This window comes from Sinocyclocheilus anshuiensis, unplaced genomic scaffold, assembly GCF_001515605.1.
Source record: "Sinocyclocheilus anshuiensis isolate Anshui unplaced genomic scaffold, SAMN03320099.WGS_v1.1 scaffold2081, whole genome shotgun sequence".
Classification (NCBI taxonomy): Eukaryota; Metazoa; Chordata; class Actinopteri; order Cypriniformes; family Cyprinidae; genus Sinocyclocheilus; species Sinocyclocheilus anshuiensis.
In genome coordinates this window covers 175,141-187,169 of record NW_015548360.1, presented here as the reverse complement: position 1 = coordinate 187,169, position 12,029 = coordinate 175,141, and the positions used below count along the sequence as shown (strand labels likewise).

General features: G+C 35.2%; 1 protein-coding gene across 7 annotated transcripts in view; it reads right to left on the bottom strand.

Moving 5' to 3' along the window:
• Nucleotides 1-11,350, bottom strand: part of pals2b (protein associated with LIN7 2, MAGUK p55 family member b) — a 23,762-nt gene extending 12,412 nt beyond the window's left edge. The window contains exons 1-3 of one of the 7 annotated variants that reach the window (XM_016444607.1): nucleotides 11,256-11,350; nucleotides 6,124-6,200; nucleotides 5,972-6,019 (exon numbers count right to left, since the gene is read on the bottom strand). Coding sequence is in view for 3 of the 7 variants with exons in the window: in XM_016444603.1 (XP_016300089.1) it covers nucleotides 2,190-2,310 (121 nt within the window). In the remaining 4 variants the exon portion in view is untranslated. Of the gene's footprint in view, nucleotides 1-642; nucleotides 1,130-2,189; nucleotides 3,160-5,920; nucleotides 5,945-5,971; nucleotides 6,020-6,123; nucleotides 6,201-10,728; nucleotides 10,783-11,255 lie in introns of those variants that run through there. The other 6 variants (XM_016444604.1, XM_016444605.1, XM_016444606.1 and 3 more) reach the window with 6 other exon arrangements.
• Between the last annotated feature and the right edge of the window lie 679 nt (nucleotides 11,351-12,029).

Below are 12,029 nucleotides of genomic sequence, written 5' to 3'. Positions count from 1 at the left end.
GTTAAGATAGAGTGAAAAATACAGTAAAAACAGTAATATTGTGAAATATTATTACAATTTAAAAGAACTATTAATATATTTTCAGCTTCACATGACTTTTAAATATCACACTAACATGTTGATTTGCTCTGCAAGAAACATTTCGTATTATTATCAGTTAAAAACAGTTTTCCTTAATATTTTTATGGAATCCGTAATACATTAGGTAATTTTGTACCACTGTGTCTATTGCCTCTTAGAGCATAAGGGATTTCTTTCAAAAACGTTAAAAATTCTTAATTATTCCAAACTTTTGACCACTAGTGTATATTTTCAATTACATGGATTATAACAAGATAAACATAATTAGCACATTTAATATTTAATTTAATTTAAATAATTGTTATTAAAAAGAAACAAAAGACCACTCTCTAACACAGTCATTGACAAATCTCCCTTTGTCAAGCACACAACCATTTTGCGAGGCCAAGTGCTCAGTGAGTCACGTGACTACACAGGTCAGAGCCTGCAGTAGTGTAATCCATCTGTGACAGTAGAACAGAGCGTGAATGTGTGCTTACACACGTACTCTCCATCAGGAAACAGTAGACTAGACCAACAGATCAATATTTAACATCAGGTCAGTGGTTCAGTTCCACTCACTTAATTCAGGTCAGACAGTGTTGTAGTCCAGAAACAACCATCAGCATAATTCAGCAAGCTCTGACATTGCGCCACTGTTTATTTTCTATTGCAAATACGTCACAGAGAGATGCACCCTGGGGCCTCCCTTATTTGGCTGAACAGAGTACATAATGGATAAACTGACAGAGTAATAAACAATTGAGGAGGAAATAAAACACAAATGAAGTTACACACACATTCAAAATGAGAGCATGCAATTGATGTTAACATATGTGCATGCACACACACCGTTTAATAAAAACGTCCTCTCATATCTGTCACATTCTGTAAGCTGGGTTTTCATTTGGTTTATTTAAAAAACCTAATTAGAGACATAAGCGCTCTGTTTGAAAGTTAAATTACAGTTCTGGCATGTATTACACTCCCAAAGATTTAATTACACAAATGATTTACTGTAAATTCCATGCAAACAGTCAAGTTTTCTCAAAAGATATTCTTGGTGATGGAAAAATGCAGCTAAAACGACATGGCCTGTGCACTGTGCTGTTGCTCAGAGGCCAGGCGATAATGAATGACTGCAGTCTCATAGTCCACATCAGTGCCATAACCGTAGAAATGATAGTCACCTAGCTTGATTCTGGCCACTGTGTAGCCTGTGAACAAAACGAAAGATAAAACAGATAATGTTACAGAGGTCCTGGGTATTCAACAGCTTCATAGAGCAGATTCAAACATACATACATACATACATACACACACACACATACTATATATATATATATATATATATATATATCTTTGAATATATCTTTGTTTATACGTATAATTTTGCATATAACATCAACTGAATATTTTTTTCCAATGAATGAGGAACGTTTGAAGAAGAAAAAAACTGAAAAAAGCAATATTTCTAATAAGTCAGATTCTCAAATTGTGGCCCATGAAGGATTGGCTGATAAAAAAAATTGAAAAATAAAGACTTATAATTATTATAAAAAGTACTGACTAATAATATTAAAAAATTTACTGATTTAGGTTCATTAACTAGCAATTTAGTGAATTCAGTAAAAAAAGAAACAGTCCATCAAATACGAGAACACTAAATGTGCAGGTAACTAATTTGAGGCAGCAGTAGTTTCGTTGTATTTAGAGTGCTCGTTGTCTGTGATTTTTGTTTAATTGTTGAAGCATTTCACCACCTAAAAAATATCTGTTCACTATTAGACAACAAATGAATGTTTCTGTGTTGATTGAATCATGCGTGTAATTTATACATGACATTTTTCTCTCAAGTTCTGCAAGAGATCATCTCTCACCCTCAAACTCTGCATGGATTTCCATTAATACAATATATAAATACATAAATGGAACAAATATGCAACACATCTGTCAAACCATTGCTACAAGCGACGTTCTCTACTTTGGTCGGCACACAACCTGGCAACCCACTCATGTTCTCTTTTGGTTTGGTTAAAGTATTTCACACCCCTCCTCTAAGAGCCATGAAATGCCATTCACATCTGAACATATAATTACAGAGGATATGAAAAAACAAGATCTCTAACCTCCAGAAGTGTCTGCGCTTTCAACAAGTTCAGACGCCCACTCCCCAGTTTCTCCAATGTCCCCGGCATCCGAGTCAGAACCTGCTCCGTTTGAGAACGTTTCGCCCACAGTGAGAATCATTCCTGCTGTCAAATCTGACCACTGCTCTACCGAACCGCAAGAAAAATGCTGACTTGCCAATGAAAGCAGAGACCGATCAAATAAAAAACCTAGACAGAAACAACTCTCTACCCTGACTCTATAAAAAAGCGGCAGGAGGTAGAAGAGTGAAAAAAGAAAGACAGAAAAAGAGGACGAGAGACATCCAGACAAAGAATGTAGAGAGAGTATTCCAGACACCGACCAAACACAGATGTCGCTTCACTTAAAAACATACATACAGCCCTCCCTCTAAACATCTAATCCCACAATCCCCTCCTGCTGCTTCAGACTCCACCCCCTCACATCAGAGACAGCCCATCGCCCAGTTAAGCCCCCACATGTCTCCCGCTGATTTTTCTGGAAGTCTCACTCTCTTTGTCCCAATCCTGCTCATAAACATACTGCAAGTCCATGCTGTCGTGTCTGGGCTTTCACAGTGAAAAAATCTTCAACACAAGACCAAATTATCTGTATATGAAGGAGGTTCATATTTACTGTCACATTTTGAGCAGGCCACAGTTATTCTGCCAACAGTCAAAAGCTTTGAATGCATGTATCGATTGTATAATGTTTAATGCTTGGACTGAATTAGCTGGTAGGCTGTAGTGTTTTAGTGCTGATAATGTTAGCTGGGGTCAAATGCATTAGCTTGCTGGATGTATTAACAGCAGCTCACATAGTTTTACTCTGAAAGCGATGACACATTATGATCTTTAGTTCATTTAGTTTCATTTCATGACCATCATAGTGAACCAAGTATTCCAATCAACCTGATTAAGCAAGCAATAACCACCTAATTCTGGATTCATACAATTTTCAAACATCATGCATATTTTAGGAACGAGTCAACTTGGTTTCTTTTCACATAACCACTGGCACTAATTATTAAAGCTTCGATTTAAATATTTAGCTATCTGAAATGTATAAAAATACACTACTGTAAAAGTTTAGGGGTCTTTTAAGATTTGTTAATATTTTTAATGAAATCTCTTACCTAGGCTTCATTCATTTGTTTAAAAATTACTGTAAAAACAGCAACATTCCTTGCTAAAAATAAATAAATTATAATGAATGAATGAATAAATGAATAAATAAATATTTATTTTTAACAAACAAATATTAATTTCTTAAGAATACCTTACTGACCCCAAACCTTTGAAAAGCAATGTACATATTTCTACATTTCCGATAAAAAAATGTGTATGTGTGTGTGATATATATATATATATATATATATATATATATATACTGTAAACACGTTTATGGCCCAGAAAGGTAGTAAGGACATCGTTAAAGTAGTCCATGTGACATCAGTGGTTCAGCCTTGATTTTATGAAGCTACGAGAATACTTTTTGTAATTGTAAGAGAAGAAATTGTTGAATAAAGTTATTTTTGTTTTCTTTGCACACAAAAAAATATTCTCGTAGCTTCATAAACTTATGGTTGAACCACTCATGTCACATGGACTATTTTAACGATTTCCTTACTATCTTTCTGGGCCTTTAACATGGTCTGTTGTCTGCTGTCTATGCAGAGTCAGAAAGCTCTTAGATTTCATCAAGAGTATCTTAATTTGTGTTCCCAAGAAGAACAAAGGTCTTATGGGTTTGGAACGACATGAGGGCGAGTAATTAATGACAGAATTCTCATTTTTGGGTGAACTAACCCTTTAAAACTGGACATTCAGTTCCTAAATTATGAAAAACTAAACTAATAGAATTTAGATTATTTTCCAAACAATTATAATTGAAAAGTAAGAAATAATAACACATTTTAAAAAAATAGGCAAAACAATAATAATAATAAATAAATTGTATAATAATACAATAATAAATTGTACAGCAATAATAATAAATAAACTGTATATACAACTATATATTCAAAATAGCATAGCATGGCCAAACTGTGCCAATTTGGAAAAAGACATATTCAGAAGTCATAGTCATAGCTCATCCAAATGGCTGGTCTAAAATAAACCTTTCTCTGTTTAATACTGAGACAGTAGCCTAGTCTGATCTGAGGTCAGTTTGTAGAGGCCTCCAGCAATGATAGTCACTCGCTTGCACAGCTGTGCCATAAGAGGATACGATCTGTCCCTAATCCAGCGCCCTTCCCCCACGTCTCCCTTTCCTCCTCCCCCCTCTCACAGCATTGCCTTCAGTAAATCGGAGTCGGATTTTAATCTCAATACAACCATGGTGGTGGATTAGGGAATCCATTATGTGCTTGTTGGAGCAAGGCTGAAAAAGCACATCTGAGCATCAGGTGTGTAAATGACTCATCGAAGAGGCGGGGGGGAAAAAAGAGGTGATGAATAATGCCTGAGGGGTGAGATACTTCCAGTAAAGGTCCATATGTTTACTGCACATGTGCTTTAAATTATGCATTTAGGAGGAAAGTGCAGTGCATTTAGAAGCTGCATTTAGCTGCCATCTTATCCTTTAGCATTAGCCAGTTAAACAAATAGTGATTTTGGTTAATTTAGCACTCATTTCCAAACATAAATATGAGAAAATGATTCCAAAAGAAGTAAATCAGGGGACACTGAGTTAACAAATTACCTCTGACAGCCCATGAACGGATGAAATCATCATCGGCTTTCAGGCACAATCTGCAGTCGCAGAAAAAGCCCATTATCTTTGAAAGGTATTAGCTTGCAGGCTAACTCCAAGCTACACATAGAGAGCCTTTGCAATTTTGAAGTACTAATATAAGCCTGTAGCAACTGCAGAATGTACCCTTAGCAGCATTTTATGTCTACAATGTCCCATCGACGTAATTAAAAAACCAACTTAATAAAACCCAAAGGATTTCCCAACAACTGTAAGTATATTTAGTTAACATTAACATAATATTAAATATATTTTAGTAGGCTTATGTGTGGAGAGAGACTATGAGGACTTATCTGACCAACAAATAATGGAGTTACAATACATTGTAAACCTTCCCAAAAAAGCAGGGATATTTATGATTATTATAGTTAAATAAAATTAATGAAATCCATTTGTGTTACTTGAAATAAAAATACATATTAAAATAAAATATATATATATATAAAAGTTAAAATTTATGCATTTTATTTCAAGTAGTTGTCAATGAAAGATTTCTCATTTCCATTTAGTTTAACTTGACATTAAAATACTAAACTAAAACTGAAAAAAAAAAACTATAGACATATTTAAAAAGAAAACAAATAAACAAAAATGATAATAAAATGATCAAAAACCCCATAATTATTTTTGTTCTAAAATTAGAATGAAAACAAAAAATATAAAAATTAAAATTAATTAAAATAAATACAATAAAAACTATAGTAGTATCTCGATACTAAAATAAAACTGCTGATATTACAATTTGACCCTTTAAAATGTCAGTCATTTGCATGTCTGCAACTTCTAATGAACATACTATCAATTATTATGCACGATATTCAACAATTTAAAAAACAAAACTTGAATATGCTGAGAAATGAAACTGTTTTACATCACTTTAAATCTTATTTATCTCTCAGATCCCTACAACTATTTATATAGGTGACCTTATTTACTAATGACATGCTATTTTACAGCAGTTTAACGACTCGCTTACAAACAGTACTCTTATAGAAAGAGAAGTGCGCTCAATCTCTCTCCTGCTCACTTCACCATCTCCACCTGTGATCATGGCTGCCGATCAATGAGATTCCAGCTGTGAAGACAATGTCACACTCACTAATAGTTCATATCCTTTCAAGTAACATTGGATCGATGAACACACACACGCTCCTTTGATCACAATTGCACACAACTCACTTGTGGCCGATGCTGTTCCCACTCCCTCCCCGATCTGCTACAAACTTCTCATCCACTGCTCCAGCCAAGTGCCAAATCTACAGAGAGAGAAGGACCATTTAACACTGCTCGAGCAAACACACACACTTACACACAGTTCTCCTCTTGGGTCAGGACGGAGACTGTCACAGCCCTGATCCTGACACAGCGGGTCATTGTGTGAACTGTGATTTGAGGTCAGGAGGCAGTTGGCTGGTTTGTTGTGTTAAGCAAAATCCACACCACTTCTGCTTCATTCATCTCTTCATGTCACAAACGTAAAAAAATATTCTTTATAAAAGCAATACATGATGATGATGATTTATTAGCATTATATCTGCCATCTGACATACATAATGATGTGACATTCATATTGTTTGAATACGACACACATAAATAAACTTATGCATTCTTGAATTACAGTAGTCAAAATTTGAAGTGGATCAAAAAAGTCCTAAGACAAGAACGCATTTTGGTTTTAGGTTTTAGGACAACTCTGATGAACGGTTTTGATCCACTTCAAAAACAAGTGTGAACAACCATGAAATGTGGTTCTTAAAGGAATAGTTCAACCAAAAATGAATATTTGCTGAATACTCCAAAATGTAGGCATATGAGTTTGTTGTCTGAATCAGGAGAGGAATATGCATTGAATATGTTATATGAAAATAACAGTCCTAAACAGTTCTAAACAAAAATGTTGTTAGATTTTGATGCTAGAGGACAACAGGGGATGGACTTATTATGGATTATAGACACATATTTTGGCCAGAAGTGACTATTTGAGGTTAAAATGCTTTTAATGATCAATTTTCCCAATTACAAGATGTTAAAGGGGTCAATATGATGCGATTTCAATTTTTCCTTTCTCTTTGGAGTGTTACAAGCTCTTGGTGCATAAAGAAGATCTGTAAAGTTGCAAAGACTAAAGTCTCAAATCCAAAGAGATATTCTTTATAAAAGTTAAGAGTCAACCACGCCTACCTAAAACGGCTCGTTCTAACATGCCCCCACATATCTACGTCACGATGTGGGAAGATTTGCATAACACCGCCCAAATGTTCACACAAAGAAAGAAGGCGTAACTTTTATTCTCGCTGTAGTATTGTTGCTGCCGCCATGTCGTGAAGGCGCTGTGTGTTTCGTTGTGAAAGCGAAACTACTTTGTTTGTCCTTCCAAAAGAGGACGATATCCACTTCGTCATGCCTTGAGCTGATCCGTGCTGGTCGCTGAAGAAATGCATCAACTTCGCGCTGTGGATCGCCGGATCGGCTTTCAGGCGGGGCATAGAGGAGAAACAATAATGTACAGTATGTGAAAAATAATATGTTTTTTGAACCTTAAACCGCATAAACATTTCATTACACCAAATACACAAAATAATGTTCTTTTTCACAACATCATATGACCCCTTTAATTGATGGACTGGAGTCGTGTTGATTACTTGTGGATTATTATGATGTTTTAATCAGCTGTTTGGACTCACATTCTGACGGCACCCATTCACTGCAAAGGATCCATTGGTGAGCAAGTCATGTCATGCTAAAATTTCTCCAATTCTGTTCAGATGAAGAAATTAGCTCATCTACATCTTGCATGGACTCAGGATGAGTACTTTTCCTGCAAATTTTCATATTCGGGTGAACTATTCCTTTAACAGTCTATTTTCAGGACAGATGAGCTGGACAAATGGGACGTCCAGACAAGTCAGAAGACAAAGAGCGTTCATAGGCATCTTCATTTCAAGTGAAAAAGCTGGAGAGTGTGCTATGCATATTACAATACAGATAAAAATAGATGCCCAACATACATGTTGAAAAAAGATGGATTCTCGAGGGACTGTGTAATTCTGCAAGCTTCAGTGAATCTCTGTGCCATTACTGGAAACTTTCTTTACATGAACATGTTACTATAAAAAAGCCAAAATTATGCAAGCTTTTAAAGAAAAAACATATCCTGGAAATATTCGGAGCATTAAAACAGGTGCACGAAAAGACAAAGACCTAATCATAAAACACATAACAAAATATATTATCATTTCAGAGTTTTCTAAAATAACAAAGATATGCATCCATAGACATTCTATTACTAGTCTATCTAGTCTCATAGAGAGTGGCTGGCTGGTAACCTGGATTTGCCAACAGCCTAATGTCCTTCCCACAGCCTGTGCTACTGCAGCTGACACCTCAAGAAATGTTTGATAATTAGTGATGGAGCGCACACACACTCGTCTCTCAACAAAGGGTATGGCACATCCCCCTGCAAACCCCCCTCGCATGAAAATGTAGGTCAGCTTGCATGATGAAGTGCCCTGCAAATAAGAGGATTACGCTTATTGTGCCAAGTGTTACAGCAAAACAAATAACGAAAAGCAACAACAACAATTCTCATCATGTTAAGTATAAGATCATTCTATTAAAAAGGAAAAATAGCTACCATCATCATTTGTGTTATTTATGCTTCATGTTTTTGGACAATTTTTCTGTCGGGTTGAGGGCAAAGTTAAAGTAAAAAAATATCATGCAAAACTGAACAGCATACTAAGTAAAGAATTGTGAGGGAGACAAAAACTCACTAGAGATTTGTTGAAGAGTTATGAAAATGTAAATAATGAAGCAAATGTCAGATGTTTTGATTGCACTTGTTGGCAGATTTGATACCAGTCAAAAGTTTTTGAAGATTTTTTTATGTTTTTTAAACATTAAAAAAAGTCTCTTCTGCTTACCAAGCCTGCATTTATTTGATCCAAAGTACAGGAAAAATGAAATATTTTTACTATTTAAAATAATATTTAAAAATGTCATTTATTCCTGTGATTTCAACGCTGAATTTTTAGTATCATTACTCCAGTCACATGATGCTTCAGAAATCATTCTAATATTCTGATTTGCTGCTCAAAATAATTTAGTGTTATTACGTTGAAAACAGCTGAGAATAATTTTTTCAGGTTTCTTTGATGAATAGAACGTTCAGAAGAACAGCATTTATCTGAAATAGAAATCTTTTGTAACATTATAAATGTCTTTATCATCACTTTTGATCAATTTAAAGCATCCTTGCTAAATTAAAGTATTAATTTCTATAATTTAATACTTTATTAAAAAAAAGTACCCCCCCAGTATAAAAAATTATACTGACTCCAAACTTTTAGTGTATAATGTTACAAAAGCTTTTTATTTCAGATAAATGCTGATCTTTGGATTTTTCTAATTATTAAAGAATCCTGAAAAAAAAAAAAGTTTTAACTGTTTTAAATATTGATAATAACAATAAAAAAATATTTCTTGAACAGCAAATCAGCATATTAGAATGATTTCTGAAGAATCATGTGACATTGAAGACTGGAGTAATGATGCTGAAAATGTAGCTTTGGTCACAGCCTCAGGAATAAATTACATTTTAAAATATATTCAAATAGAAAGCAGCTATTTTAAATAGTAAAAATATTTCACAATATTACTGTCTGCTTTTGCTGTATTTTGGATAAAATAAATACAGGCTTGGTGAGCAGAAGAGAATTCTTTAAAAACATTAAAAATCTTACTTTTCAAATACTTTTGACTAGGAGTGTATGTCTGTGATTTTTCATTTTTAGATAAAACCTGTTTAAAGGGAACTTATTTTTATTTGTAGAAGTAGGGGTTAATTTATAAATTATAAATTTATAAAATAGCCTACAAATTACATTAATTGTGCAATATTGATCAACACTGAGGCTTTGAGATAATTTATGTAGCAAAAATAAAATGCCAAAAAAGACAAAATTCTACTATGAGCAATAAAGACAATTAATTGACAAGACAAAATAAGTTACATTTACTGTTCAGAAGTATTTCATTAGGTAAAATTTATGAATTTGCCTAAGACATTGTATGTTAAGGGTGGGAATAATGAATAAAAAAATGTGTAGGGGTGAAAATAATTGCTTTAGCAGCGTTGCCAGCTGCTTTTAACTGAAAGTAGCTAAAACTGGTAGCTAAATGTTAATAGATGACATCATAATGGCAAATTCACTGATCTATATAAAGATGAATAGAGATCAGTGGGCAAGAGAAGAACTTAGATAAGGTTTGTCCAAGAAGTTGCTATATTTGTCCCTAAACTTTTGAAAAAAGTCTCAAAAGGGATGGGGAAGTCGCTAAAGCTAGCTACAAAATTGCTAAATTGGCAACACTGCGCTTTAGGGCTTCCTGACATTGACAGCTAATTGAAGCCACGCCCATTTGGAACCCCAAGTCTTCTGCGTAATGACGTAGAGGGATTCCCCGGTTACTTCTCAGTTAATGTTTACACAGGCAGATGTTCAGGGTTCGAGTGGGAGTAGGACACTGCGCAATTATGAATTAAACGAGTTATCAGACTGCAATATTTAGCTTTTTTCCGCAGTAGAACGGTTTTCAATTGGCAGCCGCCTTTAAAACAACACAACTGAGGCCGACTGAAGCTAAAATGCTTAAGGACACTCACCCTGTCCTCTTCCTACAGAATACAAGGTCTCGTTTTACATACAGTCAGAAAAGGAGACCATAGCAGCTGTGTTCGATTAATTTGTATTTATGAAGAAGTTGCATGACATAGTAACCTACCATGTTTTCTTTCCCACGGGACATTTTTTTTTTCGAGTTCAGCTCCATCAAAACTGCAGCGCGGGACGTTCAATCAATGAATAATAGCAGCCGATGAGCAAAAAACAGATCAATATCGGCAGAACGAGGCAAACAAAATCTATTCTGGCAAAAGATGATCTATAATATGTATTAACAAACTATATTTCTTGCACATGTTTTCACACACGCGGCCATTTTTGTTATTTATTCAAAGCGCAAAACCTGAACATGAGCATGAACCATGACTGGACAGAAGAGGACAGATACTAAACTCACTGTTCCACATCAGTGACCGAACCTGGTGCTTTCCAAACACGCGCGCACACACACACAACACGCACAATTCACGCACGCTAAGAAAAAAAAGGACAGCGGGGGCTGGACTTCCGAAGGCAAAGTCAATTCTACCCAAAAGTGGCTCTTCCCCGGACACATAATGTTACTTTTACATGAAACACAACTTGCTCCGATCCGCACTTTGCAAATAATATGATCTATGCACTCACCTAGGTTGTCCCGAGTCGTCCCGGTCAGATATTCAAAGCTTTCAGTATTCGTGGGTCCCGTGGCTAACTATTCGGACACACACAATGCCAATCAAACGCTAAGCCCCGCCTTTCGCGCGACGTCTGTGTGAATGGACCAATCAGAACGCGCTCTGAGTTTACGCCTCGCCCTCTCGTGGCAGATTATGCTAGTAGTTGCATTGATTAATGCGTTTGAACAATGTAAGAGAAGGCCGGGCAATGTGTGGGTGTTTTATATAGTGAATAAGAATGAATTAAGTTTAGCGTTTTTTTTCTTTTGTATACAAGCACATTAGAATTGCTTTTATATTAGAATTCACATTATCCAAAGACTAAAACAGACTACGCAGAACAAACGATAAGAATCAGGGCGATTGTTTTGCCATACATTTGCATTGTATTTAACAGGCAAATTGTAAGTAGGCCTTAGTTACTATATAGCTCTCTTTATATTTCTACCGTTTATATTATAATATGTAGGCTAGTTTGACAGAATCATGTATATCAATATAATTATATGTATATCAACAGAATCAGAATCAATATAATTAGCAAGATTGTAAAAGGCGCAGCTAAGGAAATGAACCAAAGCAAGATCCTGGATGCTCGAACACACACAAGAGGGCGCACTTTATACAAAATGCCTTTTTTGCGGTTTCCTCTAGTATGTTGTTGAATGTCTCATGATGAGGATGACTCTGGTGCAGGTGAAACGTATCTTAGTGAAGATATCTGCACTTCTGGAATCAGTAA